This window comes from Pogoniulus pusillus, chromosome 2 (genome assembly GCF_015220805.1).
Source record: "Pogoniulus pusillus isolate bPogPus1 chromosome 2, bPogPus1.pri, whole genome shotgun sequence".
Lineage (NCBI taxonomy): Eukaryota > Metazoa > Chordata > Aves > Piciformes > Lybiidae > Pogoniulus > Pogoniulus pusillus.
Window position 1 is genome coordinate 34,293,793 of NC_087265.1, and position 15,612 is coordinate 34,309,404.

Here is a 15,612-nt window from a genome sequence, read left to right on the forward strand (position 1 = left end):
GCAGCTCTCTGGTGTTACAGAGTTTGCTGACACTCTCCACTTTTCACTGAGGACATAAAGCTAAGTAACATGATGCTTCGTTGGCAGGTGCCCGTGTTGGAGTGGTGCAGTACAGTCATGAGGGGACCTTCGAAGCCATTAAGCTTGATGATGAGCGTATTGATTCCCTGTCAAGCTTCAAGGAAGCAGTGAAGCGCCTGGAGTGGATTGCTGGAGGTACCTGGACACCATCTGCCCTTCAGTTTGCCTATAACAAGCTCATCAAGGAAAGCAGGAGAGAAAAAGCCCAAGTGTTTGCTGTGGTGATCACGGATGGGCGCTACGACCCCCGGGATGATGACAAGAACCTAGGGGCTCTTTGTGGCAGAGATGTTGTTGTCAACACCATTGGAATTGGAGACATGTTTGATCAGCCAGAACAGAGTGAGACCCTGGTCTCCATCGCTTGCAATGAACCCCAGCGAGTCCAGAAGATGAGGCTCTTCTCAGACCTGGTGGCAGAGGAATTCATTGACAAGATGGAGGATGTGCTCTGCCCAGGTCTGTACCTGTACTTGTACTGCTCGTGGAAACTGAAATTTTCTAGCCTCAGAGTTTTGGAGTGTGTTGCAACAACTGCAGTGGCTGTATCCCAGCTGGGTGGCAAATAGTTCATACGCTGGATCATAGCAGGGACTGACCTTTATGTAGCACTCAGTAAACAGACTTTTCTCAGAACTGGGCCAGCCTTTTGGGGTGGTCCCTTGGAAGTCGTTCCCCTTGTAAGAGACCTTGCCTTGCCACCCTGACTGTGCAAGCTGTGAAGGGAGGTGTCAGCAGGTTACTCAGTTTTCCTTGTTTCCTTTCCTTCTAGATCCGCAGATCGTCTGCCCTGAGCTGCCCTGCCAGACAGGTAAACGTTACAAGTAGCTTTGCATCATCTACACAAAGTGATCAGTCCAGGGTGAGAGTGCACAAGGCTCAGGAGTGGGAGGAGGAGGTGCAATCATTTTCATTCCCTTTGGATGGCAGAGGTTTGGGAAATAGTGTTATTTCACATGAGGAGAGGCTCCAGGGTTTCATCTCCTGCTCTCTTGCTGTCTCTCTGAGTTATCTGCACAGGTAGGTACAAGTGCACTGTGCTAGTGCACCAGCACCCTGTCCCTGGGAACTACCAAGTTTTGACCTCCAAGCTTGGCAATTAATTTCTCACTTGTTCCACTGTTCACCAAGTCAGATGCCCCTTGCTAAACTGTCTGACCCGTGCGACCTTTGATATGCAGAGCCCAACTTACAGCACTGGGCAGAATGCTTCTTGGGAGTGATGAGGGCAGAGCAGGGGCTAGGGACCATTTGGAAACTGACACCACAGTGTACCCAGAGCTTTGGCTTTTCTAATGCTGGCTGGTCCTAATTAACCTTTAACTCAAGGTGCTGGATTAAAGGAAAAAAGGCAGTATGAACCCTGTGGTATAAAGGAGGTGGCTGCTGCTCGCTGCAGGTAGCTTTACTCGATGACATTTCACTTGTGAAGGGACAGATTTCCAACCTGAATTCATGGAAATCCTGAGGCTCGTGCCTGTTTTAATACAGCAGATGCACTGTTTGCTGGTAAACACAAAGCCCACTGGGGACAAAATTTTGCCAGTTCTCACAACTTCTCTCTCTGCTCTTGCTGTGAAAGACTTTATGACAGTCCCCATCTTCAACTCAGTCTTATACTGAACCTCAAACTTCATTTTCAAAGTCGTCCCTTCATTCCCACATAAGGCAAAGGAGAACTGGTCCCAGGATGCTCAAGATTTCTGAAGACAGAAATGCTGTAATTATTCCCATCTGAAATCTCCCAGGAGGACTTTGGATAGTTGTACCTGGCCATACAGAGTGCATAACACCTAACCACGGTGCTGAGCTATCCGCACGGGCTCCTCTGTAGTGTCCTCTGAAGAACTTTGTTCTGCAGATCTGTGCAAGAGAAGGTGACTTCCCCATGCCAAATTGATGACTGCTCAGATGTCTTCAAAGGTTTTGGTCTTTGCAGCCTCCCTGTTTCTGAGAAATGCTGCAGGAGGGAGGCTGACCCAAGCAGTGGTGCATTCGTGTTCTAAACTTGGGCCATCACAAATCTCCAAAGCAAGGTGAAGTTGACAGTCCTTTCCTTGTACTGTACTTGAGTGTTTCTGTTCCTGATGCAAGGTGAGAACAGTCCACTGATAGTCCTGGGGACAGGAACAGAAATGGCTCAAGGAAGCATCTGAAGGGCTTCTGCCTTTGGCAACTGCCTCAAGCCGTGCTGTAGGCAGGTCAGATCAAGTGCAGACTCTACACCTGTGCCCCAGAGGACATGGTAGCTGGTGTAACTTGGCTGAGTGTGTGTGGTGTTCCTGTGTAAGTGCCAGTACAGTCATCTTATCATAGGCAAAAGTTGTCCTGATGTGCTAGGCCAAATAGATCAAGTTTTAAGTGATACTCCAGGATTCTGAGACCTTTGGGAGCGGCACCTTCCACTCATCACACTGGCTGGCCCGTGATGCATTGCTGTCATTGTGTAGAAGGGTTGGCAGTGATTAGATTTGTGTAGTGGCAAGGGAATCCAGGTTGTTGGATGTGACATAAAGTGTATGACAGAGCCTGGGGCTTCGCTGCTCAGTGCTCATTGCTGTGGTTCTCCAGGAACATCTCAAGAGTTGGACAGAGATGGTGTCATATGCAAGGTATGTGAGTGGGCTTTGTGCACATCCAAAGTGCATGTCTGGACAGACCAGACAGGTTCAAGCTAGGGAGGCACCAACACTCAGCCCTATTCTTGGCCCCATGGCTGACAGGGTGGCAATCCTGCACTTTAAGGAGCAAATCAGTTGCTCGTGTCATGTACCACAGTTCCAGCCTCAGTATTGTCAGCAGAGTACAGAGACACACAGGTATTACATACAGCCTGTCTGCCTTGCAGAACTGGGCACATCACCACTTCAGGTTCACATCTGCAGCTGATGTCATGCTGCCTCAGTGCTTTGCCTAAGAAAATCCAAATTCTCATGTTTCCAGGGCAGACCTTTGTCTCCCTCTCATTGCCCATCAATTGCTGCAGTGATAATGGGATGCTGGACTGTTAAATGGGTTGAATGCTGAGTAAATCTGAACTGACCACTTGCTTCAACAAACTGCATGATGCTCTGTGAGGCTCTTTCTAACCCATGCAAAAGGCTTTGCTTTGAGCTTTGGGATGCTATTTGAATTTAAGTTTGCCACAGCTAGGTAGAGATGAAGGCTTGTGAGACCCTGAGTGATGAGCAGGAGTGTTGCATACTACAAGGCAGTGACTAGCCAAAGCCCGGTGGGCAAGGGGTTCATGTAATAATGCCCCTTAGATGTCTTTCTGGCTGTACAGCATCACATGTACAGTTTGCACACAGCACAGTTCAAAGCTACCTCATGATTGAATCCCATATGCAGAAAGAAGCTGGACTCTGTGGCCTTCTTCCTAAATGCTGCTCTTTCTCCACTGTACCTGGGAGGGATCTAGGCAGTTCAGGTTTCACGTTGTTCTCTGAGGTCTCTTGGCTGGATATGTGATGGATTTTTGGCGCAAATCCCCTGGTTCCTCAGACATAGAAGAGGCAGAAAGATTTAAAATCTGGCTTTGATCCTTACTTCTCTGTCCTTCCTCAGCTCTGATTCTTCCCTGGTGCAGTACACATAGGAAAGCCAAGCAGCTTTCAGAGACACAGTCGTTGCTAGTAAGCCCTGAAAATATTCTTTTGACGCTCACTTGCAGATGACAGGAACCCTGGGAACGTAAACCCACTTATATTCCGCCCCATGGAAGAGGGAGTCAACATAGATTTCCCCAGCACCACACATTCGATCGCCCAGTTCCTAAACTCCACGCGGGAAACCCAGGACCCCAGCACGTACACCCAGCTGGTGGCCACTTTGGCCTTTACCGCCGAAAAAGCCAAGTTTGCCACTGGAAATGAGCGGCAGGAGTGGATGGACTTGTTCATTGACACCTTCAAAATGGTGCACAGTGAGATTGTGGGGGACCCGGAAACTCTGATAGGGCTTTGCTGACTTCTCTTAGGGACCATGTGAAGCAGATGGAGGCAGGGGTTGAGTGGAGCTGGTAATCATCTTTCTTTGAGTGCCTGTTTGGCAGAGGGGACAGGTACATGGGTAGATGCTTTTAGGTTAGGAGAGACACAGGCAGTGAAATGGCTTGGTTGTGTTCAGCCAGCGTTGGGGGACACAGGTCAGTTCTCTCCAGCCTTGGCTGGCTGATAGGCATGGCAGCTTTCTCCAGCATTGCCAAGAGATGCTCTTGCTTTGCCCTGTTCTTTTCTGTAGCTGCATTGCCTCAATCTTTGAGCCAGACTGCTCCCCTCCAGCCCTCTCATGTGTCCACTCTTCTTCATCAGGCTAGCATGTCCCAGGCCTCAGCCACATGGCAGTGCCAGACTCCACCAAGGAGGCTCGTGGCTAATGGCCAGAGTGAGCCCCTGCAGAGAGGCTGACACTGCTCTTTCCCATGTCCTCCTGCATATGAATTCACTTACAGCTTCTTAAGTGCCTTCTGCATCCTCTCACTGGGTTACTTTGAGGGCTTTCTTTGGGTTCTGCAAACTTGTTGTGGCAAGACTGACAAAGCAAGGTGCACCTCCTGGCACCAGTGTCTCTGTGCAACCATGCAATAGGCAGCCGGGGTTACTGAAGGGAGGGAACAAGCAGTGTGGGCAAGAGGGCATTCCTGGCTTTCCATCAAAAGCAACAAAATCTGGGAACTGCTTCTCTCAGAAGCTATATGAGTTTCCTCTGCCTTCTTCACTGCTTGTACATTTGTGTTTCACCTTTTTTACTTAGTAACATGTACTGGTCATATCCAAGAGTCAAAGGTTATATAGAGCCAGACAGCCCAAAGCAAAAAAAAACCCATAGCTGCAGTCAATCCTCTGTGCAGCATTACATCAGCTATTTAAAAGCAAGTATTTAAACATGGTGTAGTATAGGCCATTCAATCCATACCTGGTGCTGCTTTGGTTCAGAGGGACAGCAGACCCACTATGGGCTGTGTGTGTTTAGATGAGGAATGATACTTCCATGAGCTCAGCTGCCCCTGGTTTTCACAAAACATCAGGCAAGTGACTGTTATTCCTGTCTCCAGAGTATCTGGAGATTAAGGCCTAAGAGGAGAACATGGCATTTTGTGTGCAGGCAGGAGCAGAAGTGTTTCCTGCCAGCAAGTGGGTTTTGCAGTGCCTCTGGATGATGTGGTATTGTTGCAATAAAGTGCTCTGAACTGATGTCACATTTACTGGGCAGGAGGGGGGTGTTCGGTTTCAAAAACGTGGTTGGGCTGTGGCGTTTCCAGGCGTGCAAAGTGGAGCCACTTGCCAAGTTCAGGCATGGGAAATTGAATGAGGAACTTGGTCACTCTGTACTTATGGCAGTGTTTTCTTGCTGCTCTGCTTCAGCATCTGGGGCTTGTCAGTCTAGGCTGGAAGTCAGTCAGTGACAGGTAGGCAGGGGAGGTATTTGTGTTGCTCTGAAGAGAAGTAGATCAGACATGCAGCACAAGAAGAGTCTTTCTCCCAAGGTTTTGGCATTTTTTGCTCACAGTCTGTAGGGGCAGGGAACCCTGCCCTTGGCATATAATAGAGGGAAAAGAGTTCAGGGAGTTTCATGTGGTGTGCTCTGCATTTTTATTGAAGGCAAAAGGATCATCCTGTGTCTGAGGTCATATGCTAGCATCTAGTTGTAGTCTGTATAAAACCATAGACTGGTCTGGGTTGGAAGGGTCCTCTGAAGGTCATCTAGTCTAACTTCCCTGCAGTCAGCAGGGGCATCCTCAACTAGACCAGGTTGCACAAAACCCTGCCAAGCCTCACTTTGAGATGCCTTAATTTGAGCCCCAGGGATGGGGCCCAAACCACATCCCTGGGCAACCTGTTCCAGTGTGCCACCGCTCTCATAGTAAAGAATCTGTTCCTAACACCCAATCTAAATCTGCTCTTCTCTAGTTTTAAGTCATTATCCCTCGTCCTATCACTACAGGTCTTTGTGAACAGTCTCTCTCCATTCCTCTTTAGGCCCTCTTCAGGTACTGGAAGGTTGCTATTAGGCCTTCCTGGAGCCTCTCTTCTCCAGGCTGAACAATGCCAGCTCCCTCAGCCTGTCTTCACAGCAGAGGTGCTCCAACCCCCTGATCATTTTAGTGGCCCTCCTCTGGACCCACTCCATCCCTTAATATATGCTCCAGATAGTCTGTGCAAAGCCAAGCTTTGCATACTGTTTCAACTTTCTACTCCAAAGTTAGTGTGGGACTTAGCCTGCTGGGATGCAAGAGGACTAAGCTCAGAGTAGTTAAACTTCTCCAGCCATGATGCTAGAGAGCAAGCCCCAAAAAACCCACTGATTTGAGAAAAACACCTCAGAATTGGGCCATCTTGCTGAACATGACAAGGATCAGGCAAGACTTCAGCCAAATGAGTATTTATTTTGTTTCATCACACAGTGACTGTTTATTTCACTTCCTTTGGAACTTGATGAGGTTCAATGACGCCAATTGCAAGGTGCTGCAGCCAGTTCAGGGTAATCCTCGGTACCAAGGCATGCGAGGGGATGATAATCAGTCCTGTGGAAAAGGATTCGGGGGTACTGGTGCTGGACATGAGCTGGTAATGTGTGCTCACAGCCTAGGAACCAAGCATGTCCTGGGCTATGTCAAAAGCAGCATGACCAGCAGGTCAAGGGATGAGATTTCATCACTCAGATGGTGAGACACCATCTGCAGTGCTGTGCCCAGCTCTGGAGTGCTCAGCACAGCAAAGACATGGACCTGCTGGAGTGGGTCCAGAGCAGGCCACAAAAATAATCCAAGAGCTGGAATATCTCTGTTACAAGGACAGACTTGGAGAGTTAGGGCTGTTCAGCCTGGAGAAGAGAAGGCGGCTGGGAGACCTTATTGCAACCTACCAGTACTTAATGGGGTCTGTAAGAAAGATAGGGACAGTTTTTTTAGCAGGAGCTGTGGTGACAGGACAAGGGTTGATGGCTTTAAACTAAAAAAGGAGAGATTTAGATTTAGATATGAGGAAAATATTTTTTTTATGGTAAGGGTGGTGAAATACTAACACAGGTTGCCCAGAAAGGTGGTAGATGTCCTATTGCTGGTCGAGGTCAGGTTGGATGGTGCTCTGAGCAACCTGATCTAGTTAAAGATGACCCTGCTCACTGCTTGGGGGTTGGACTAGATGAACTTCAAAGATCACTTCCAACCCAAACTATTCTATGATTCTGTGATTTCCTAGTAACACAGTACCACACTGGAAACAAAGCTGGGGAAAGGACAGTCCACACCTTCCCTAGGACACGGGAGGAGCTGTGAAAGCAGAGAGCCCCAGAAAGGGTTGGGAGGTCATTCTTTCATCTCGCTGCTGATTTAATCTCCACTGTCAATACTGTGAAACAATAGAGGAAATATAATTTACCCAGGTTTTAAAAGAAGCAGGAAAATGATGTGAATGGGTGGGGCTGCTCTGCACTCGCACGTAAGGAGAAAGGTTGCTAATGGCAGAAAAATCAACAGCACCTCTGCTTTCTGTGCTGCTTCTGTTAGATGTGGTCAGCTGTGCCCTAGCAGATAGGATGCAGGACAGGGAGCTACAGGCATTCATGCCTTGCTGTAAGCTGTGAGAAAGACCAGGGCAGCAGTTAAAAACAGAACATGAAGATTTTAGCTGGCCTAATTCATAGTGGTGCCTCCACGGACTTAGATCCCAGTTAAGGATGAGAATCTTACCTGTTGATGCTGGAAGTGGTGCTCATGTTCTCAGTCTCTCAGAAGTGGGGACCAGCCACAACAGACACATGACAATGAACGGAACAAACCCAAGGTTTTGCTGCACTATTCACATCTGTGTTATGTTCCTGTGGGATAACTCATATGCAAAGGTATCTTATCACACAGCTCAAAGGCAGCTCTCTCCAGCCATGAGGGTTGAGCAGCAGGAGAGGAGTCTTGGGGGAGTGTTCTTGCAGTAGAGGCTGCCTGGAGAGCCAACCGTGTGTTGTGCTCTCACTGAAGCTCTATGGAGTAATGCTGTTCTCAGCTGCTTTCTGCTTAACAAAGAGCTCTAAAGCTTTGCTTCTAGTCATGTAGAAGGTGAGTGGATCTTGCTTGTCACCACAAGAAACATGACTAGATGTAGTCAAGCAAAAAGACAGCCTAATAAGGCTTCAACCTATTGAGCCCTCTCCCATCTGCTCGCTTCCTCCTGCTTCTTCAGACCCCTACTCAGATTTCAGACTGTGTGGTTGCAAGGGGCCTTTCCACCTCCATAACTGCACAGAGCAGATAACAACCAGGCACAAAGGTGCTGCCAAGGCAAAGTATTCTTGTAACAGCGGTGCCTGCATACCAGGAACTGCAGCACCGCTGCACCTTTAGACAACATCTCTCAAGAAAGGCTGGGCAGAGGTGAGTACATACTCTTGTTGCTTTAAAAGAGGGGAGCATCACAGTTGGATTTTGAAGTATAATATTCAAAAGCTCAGAGGGCAAAGAAATATCACTTGAAGAATGGTTTCTGCTGCAGTCACAACTGGCATTGCAAAAGCCTGTTGTTCACAGCGAGACAATGTACAGTAAGCACAATTCAAGGTGTGCCATCATCGTACATGTTTTGCAGTGTGGGCTAAAGAGAAAAGCCAGCCTACAAGTTCAGGGAACATGATACAGAAACAACCAGAGTTTTACCATGTCCAACAAGCTAGGTTAAACCACAAGTACCATCAGAAGTTCCTGCATCAGGTATGAGTATTTTATCATGAATGGAAGTGATGCCAAATAGTCTGCAAGCTCAATGATATGTGCCATTAGAGCTTCTGCTACACTGTCTTGTGCTGTTGGATCATGTTGGATGCTGTCTATCCAAGACTGCATGTACCTACTTCATTTTAAATATAACTTAGCTGTTTGCCAGGTGTTGACTATGTGTGTACTCATGATCCGTCTGTTGCTCAGCCCATACAAGCAATGATGCCAGTTCAGCACCCTACCATGCTGAATCCAGGTATAACAGTGTTCAGCACTGAGAAAGCACTCTGCCAAGCTGGATTTGCTCATAGGATGGAAGTTCAACCTAATGTGATACTCCTATCCCAAAAGTGATCCCTAGTTGCCAGAAATGGATGCTCAAGCTGGAGCTGCTCCAGAATGTCCTATTCTTTGCCAGTTACATGACACAAAATAACACTGGCTCCAAGAATTCACCTTTTTGAGACTCAGAACCACAGAAATGCTTGACAGCGATCTATCAAGCAGCCTGCTGCCAACTCAGGTGGCCAGATACAGCAGGTACATCACAAATCAATACTGTTGCTGCAGTTGTGTTTTTAATGAGTGCTTTCAGCAAGGAAGGAAACCCATTTTTGCACTGTTGAATTCTCTTTATATGAAAGTGTTGCTTGGAGGAAATGCACAGAGAGAAAGACCAACTGCAATACACACAACTACTAGAAAGGGATAAAGTAATAATCCTCAAGCTAACAGCTGTCTCTAAAGATTGCTATTCCCTTCTCATTTTTCTTCTGTGAGTTCACTCACTGGTCACATGCCTGCTTTGTGGACAGGTGCTGTCCTGAGTGACTGAAGAACAATGTCCTTCTGTGGTTCACTCAAGTATCAGTCCATTATGTATTGCAAAAGCTGCTTTACTACTCACAGGTGCATCAACAAGGATAGTCTTGTTTTCCAACTGTATGGTCCAGCCTTTATAAACTTAGAGAACTGGTGAAAGGTATGAGAACAGTTTTCATCCTACAAATCTTTCTGAAGACTTCCTCTGAAAGTAAACCACCCTCTAGAAAGAATTGAAAGGTTTTGAGACACTGCCCAACATTAATCTCTGGATATTTCTCTCACAGGTAAGAATTAGGAGCTGTTGTAAGAAGGTGAATGTAATTGTAGGGTTGAAAGGCACTGACCTGTCTAATCTTGTGGAGGTCTGTTACAGGCCCTAGAACTAACATTCATTAAGCCCTAGTGCCCAGGAGCTGCAGGCATCTGGAGCAAAGTTCCTACGTTACCAGCTGCAAAGATAGGCTTTGAGGGCAGAGTGGGACTGGTCCTTCTTTGGACAACGATGCACAAAGACCACTGCACCCCAAACTGCCTGAGGCAAGCACCAAGCTTATCCCACAGCCTTTCTTACGCTCCCAACTCTTGTCATCTTCTTTCTCCTGCAGAACTTGCAGTTGCCCAGTGCACACAGCGCCCTGTTGACATTGTCTTCTTGCTTGATGGCTCTGAAAGGATTGGAGAGCAGAATTTCCACAGGGCACACCACTTTGTGGAGGAGGTAGCCCGACAGCTGACTCTGGCCAGGAGCGACAATGACAACATGAATGCGCGGATTGCACTGCTACAGTACGGCAGTGAGAGAGACCAGGATGTGGTCTTCCCACTGACCTACAACATGACAGAAATCTCCAATGCCCTGGCTCAGATCAAGTACCTGGACTCATCCTCCAACATTGGGTCAGCCATCATCCATGCCGTCAACAACATCGTGCTCAGTCCGGGAGCTGGGCAGCGACTCGCCCGGCGCAATGCCGAGCTCTCCTTTGTCTTCATCACTGATGGCATCACAGGAAACAAGAACCTTGACGAGGCCATCAACTCCATGAAGAAGCAGGATGTGATGCCCACAGTAGTGGCTTTAGGGAGTGATGTAGACATGGATGTCCTGCTGAAGCTTGGCTTTGGGGACCGGGCAGCCATCTTCCGGGAGAAGGACTATGCCAGCCTCTCCCAGCCAAGCTTCTTTGACAGGTTCATTAGGTGGATATGTTAAATGAATGGAGTGCACATGTCCTCCTCTCACCAGTATACACACCCCTGTTATTACCTGTTTCATTTTCTTCCCTCTCTGTGGTTGCTAGCAACACTGAGCTGGCCCAGAACAGCTACCCTCTGAGTCCTCTAGCCAAAATCCAGAGCTCTTCCTTGATTTTTCATGATGAAAACTCCTGTATCTTACATTTATGGTGCTAAGTAAAACCAAAGCATGACATGGAGCCATACAATGTACTTCTGCAAAGCTTTACAAACACCAGCTCATGCTTTGCATATGTACTGTAATCCCAGGAGGCCTTGTCACAAAAGCAAGAAACCCTTCCAGTGTGGTAGGACAAATTATCTCCAGTTTTCAAAAACTCTCAGTATCCCTCAGTGTCCTCTGAGGAGCTTTATGGCTGTGACATTCTCTATTCTTCAGCAAAGCCTTTTCCAGATTATCTCATCTTTTTTTTTTTTTTTTGTTCTTTTCTTACTTCTGCTCTGAGGGAAGCCATTGGGTTTATGATACTTCACATGCTGCTTGTGATCAAGGGTCACAGGAAACTTGCTTTCCCTAGGCATAGCCCTTGGGACCTTGCTCCTCTTTCCCAGAAACAGTGGAATGGTGAGAGGTTTTGCAGCTTTCAGCACTTGTTTGCTAGTGCTCCTCTGGGGGTTGCCTACCCTACATTTCACTGATCATGTTAAAGATACTCATTTTCCTCTTGCTTCCTTCTGCCATTCTAGCCTTCACAAGAGCCTGTCTGAGAGGGGCAGCATGCTTCCCACCATCTCCCAAAATATTGGGCAGCTGCTGGAGCTGCTTCTTTGTCATCCTAATGTGCTCAAACTAACCATGATGCCTTTTTCCCGCTGGTATCTGCTGAGCACTGCCCAAATTTGAACTTGAATTGTTCTGTCTGCCAGAAAAAATAAACTCTTGTCACCCTATCCCTCTTGATTATGTAGTTTGTTTTCAATGAGCAGCTGAGTCTCCTGGTGCTAAACTGCTAAACACTGGCAGGTTTGTATTCTGCTAGAGCCTAAGGCCAAGGTTTACTGCAGCACACAGGTCATGGGGCACTGCTGAGAACCTGAACAACCACATCTCTCCTGCACTCAATCCAGTGGCCATCATACTGTGGTCTCTCAGGCTGACGCATCTTTATCCTCGCCTGCTTCATGGGTGAAGAGTGCAAGGATCCTCAGGTAGGCCCTTTGAGGGACCATATCTTTTCACACCGTGAGGGTGGCATTGCAGCTGAGTCAGTCTTTACATGTCCCTTCTTCAGCCACTCTTGCAAGCCAGGAGAGTGGGACAGGGGCACACTCTGAGGACGGGGTCATTTCTGTAACGTCATTTTCATGATGGTGAAGGTGGGATGAGGAGGAAAGGCTAGTCAGGACTAGAGTTGTGCACTGGGGACCCTAGACCCACAGTGCAGAGGAACTGGCAACACAGGTGTAGGGCAGGGCACAGTGACGGAAAGCTGTGACCGTGTGTGCTGGGGTGTCCCTGCCATGTTTTCCCTTCTTTGGAAAGGAAAGCTATAGAAGACCTTCAAAGGTCACAGGACAAAACTCAACTACCCCCAGAAAAGAGACACAGAATCCTACTGCCCCAGCACACGCATGTGCCCAGCCAGCAGTGCAACAAGGATGAAAAAGACTGCACTGGAAGTAAATCTGGGTGAGATGGGCTGCACCACCTCCTTTGGAGATTTGTTCTGCCGCAGTGAGATGCTCATGTTTGTGCCATGGGGTCCAGCAGCCAGCAAGGCTGGGAAGTGTCTTCCTGAGCCATGGCAATGGATAGAACAAAAATAATACAGAAGCAAATACAGCCCTGTCTTAAAATTGTTGTGGTGACAGCACTTCCAGGCACTTCCAGGCTTTTTACCTTTTCTAGCAAGCATGCAGCAGTCCCATGGCCATGGCCCAGGGGCTTGACAGAGCTCACTACTTTTCCATGTTGATTATTACTCTGGAGTGGAGGACAGCACTGCATATACTGCAGCAAGGGGAGGGAGGGATGCAGCGCTTCCCCAGCAGCCCTTCTGCTACAGCAACATGTAAGAACTTCCATAGGCAGTGGGATCCACAGTAGCAGCTGTCTTTATTGCACAGAGAAAAAGATAGGGACGCCAGCAGACTGCAAACCAGCACATGATGCTCCCCATGCAGCCTTGGGGATGTCTTTCAGCGGGCTCTCCCCATTCAGCCCGGGGGATGTCTTTCAGTGGGCTCTCCTGAAAGACAGGGTGGAGCTGCTGCCCATCATCTCACAGTGATTCTAGGTCAAAGAATTTACAAGCTTAAAAGAAGAAAAATCACTTAGCAGGCAAAACACCACCCTCGGAGAAAGAGGGTGGGACACTCAGCTTCTTATTTCATCAATTCTGTGTCATGAAGGTAGGGAGATGTCTTCTTCAGTCAGAGTCAGAACTGCTGCTTGAGCTGCTGGAGTGCTTCAGGAGATAAAAATTACTTCAGCATAGCACAGAAACAGCTCCCTTTCACACTGTTTCTGATAGATGTTAACAATCCCACGGTGGGTATCTGTCCCTGGTGCCCAGTTAGGCCTAGGTTGAGTGTGCTGCAGCGGTGGCTACAGACACACCTTTCCCCAAGTATTTTTGCATGTAAACAAAATTGTGCCCTCAGGTCTCCTCACTGACTGGATTGCAAACTGGTGATTAGTTAATGTCAAGGCCTCAGGAACCACAGAGTCATAGAATCATTAAGGTTGGAAAAGGTCGCTGAGACCAAGTCCAACCATCAGCACAACACAACCATACCCACTAAACCACGCCCCAGGGTGCCACATCAGTGCATCTTTTTTAACGCTTCTAGGGATGACGGCTCCGTTTTGGTTTGGTTGGGGGGGAGGGGATGTGGTGGTGGTGTTTTTGTTTAGTTGGTCGTTTGGAGGTTTTTTTTTTAATAGTTATTTTAGTTTTAAGAGGGAGCTGAACTGCTCCTCCACTGCAGAACACTGAGTGCACGTCCCTTATGGAGACACAACATAACTTTAGGTAAGCAGGACAAAGTCCTGGGATTTAATGCACCATACTGCAACGTGAGCTCTTTCACTGCTCTGAATGGCTTCAAGCTATTTCATGGATAGCATTTAAAGAACTCACTTGAAGTGACTCATGTTTCCCTATTTATTAGCCAAACAGGAGTTTCTATGTCTAAAAACAGTCACTGAGCTGCAGACTCAGAGAGGAGGCTCAGCTGCCTAGGCTGGATGCTGTAGTATGCATGAAGGGGGCCAAAGGGCCACAGCAGAGATTTGGAAAGGTCCATTGCCACCTCACTCTTACCTTGTCTCCATGCTTCTTGGAGTGACTCTTCTTGTGCTTCTAATGGTGCTTCTGATTGCAGTGAGGGGGGCACTCATGCCTTCCTGGTCCTTGATGGGGAGGCCCATGGGGATGGTCCCCATGGGGGGGATGCCCATGGGGATGGTCCCCATGGGGATGGTGCCCAGGGGGATGCTGCCCTGGTGGGCAAGGGCCAGGAGGGTGGTTATGGTGTGGATCTGGTGGAACGTCGGGACCACGGTGTCCTGGAGGGGCAGGTGGGCAAACTGCTACGTGTGGTGGTGGCATGCCTAGGAAGAGGGGGTCTGTTAGTGATGAGAGCTAGGCTCTCCCCGGACAGACAAGGCAGGGAGCTGGTGGACTCATGCACCCAAAGGACTGCTTCCAATCTACCCCCTTCTCAGAAATGGTGTCCCACCCCACTTTGTTACACAAGTTATGCCTCTGCATGCCCGTGGCAATTGTGCTGAGCATCTCTCCAAGTCCTGATGGCTGTATAGTACTCACAAGTCCTGCCCAGCCCCATGAACTCTCACCTGGGTTGTTCTGCATCCTCTGTGACCCTCAATCTGCAAAGGAAGGACAGGCACCATAAGTGGCTCTCTCGTAGCGCCTCCTGTCATGCCAGCAGCAATGACCCGACTTCATTGCTCCAGGCACAGAGACTATGCTTCATTCACCAGGAATGCATCCCCTCACAGATCCCAACAGCCACCCCATACCTTTAGGTGACAGCACTGCCCCCCGGAGCAGCTGTTCTGACCTCTGTGAATCCCCCTAGCCCAGGCACATGGTTTCCATCATTAATAGAAATAACAAACTGACTGAATGAGCCTGAGTGTGCAGGCTACATCCTTGCGGAGCACAAGGGCCTGCGGACACCATGTCTTAACGCAGTGCCATCCATGGGGATGGTGCACCCAGTGTTGTCCATGCTTCCACTGTGCCCATGCTCCAAAGCTGCCCTGGATCCCACCAGGCACTGCTGCCTTGGGAACCCACTTTTGCTCACCGAACCTGCAGGAAAGCTCCCAGCAGAGACAATACCGTCGATGCCCTCTGAAAGCACTACCGTCCGTGGCACAGCTCTCCCAGGATGGCAGGCACCCACTAAATACCAGAGCCCTGCCCAAGCAAGGGGTGTGTACAGTGAGAAGAGGTGACTGCTGAGAGGTGGAACCAGCTACACCACTCCCTGAACCACAGCTGTCACCATGAACACATGAGAAGTGTCAACACACCACTCCCAGTCAGTACGAAGGTCCCACAGGGCTGATAAAAATGGGGGACAGGGAGGGGCAATTCCACTCCCAGAGTCAAATAGTGGGATGGGTCAGGCGTTCCCATCTAGAACCCTGGCTCAGGGTTCATAGCATGGGTGCAGTGTTGGGGGAAAAGCTTTCACAGAATGGATATCACCCTCCCACAAGCACTGCTGTGGGACAATGAGGCTCAGGGTCCACCTGATTACAC

General features: G+C 48.6%; 1 protein-coding gene and 1 long non-coding RNA gene across 3 annotated transcripts in view; one reads left to right on the plus strand and one right to left on the minus strand.

The window, feature by feature from the left end:
- The window catches only part of COL6A2 (collagen type VI alpha 2 chain), a 29,380-nt gene extending 17,616 nt beyond the window's left edge, over positions 1–11,764 (plus strand). Inside the window, exons 26-28 of one of the 2 annotated variants that reach the window (XM_064160283.1) lie at positions 88–540; positions 854–892; positions 10,222–11,764. In XM_064160283.1, the coding sequence (XP_064016353.1) occupies positions 88–540; positions 854–892; positions 10,222–10,829 (1,100 nt within the window). In that variant the 3' untranslated portion in view covers positions 10,830–11,764. Of the gene's footprint in view, positions 1–87; positions 541–853; positions 893–3,754; positions 5,277–10,221 lie in introns of those variants that run through there. The other variant, XM_064160292.1, reaches the window with a different exon arrangement.
- A 1,166-nt stretch (positions 11,765–12,930) lies between these two features.
- Positions 12,931–14,750, minus strand: LOC135187970 (uncharacterized). The gene is made up of 3 exons (XR_010307523.1): positions 14,676–14,750; positions 14,140–14,429; positions 12,931–13,281 (listed from the first exon to the last, which is right to left on the minus strand). It is a non-coding gene; the product is annotated as an uncharacterized LOC135187970 (long non-coding RNA).
- Positions 14,751–15,612: the final 862 nt, after the last annotated feature.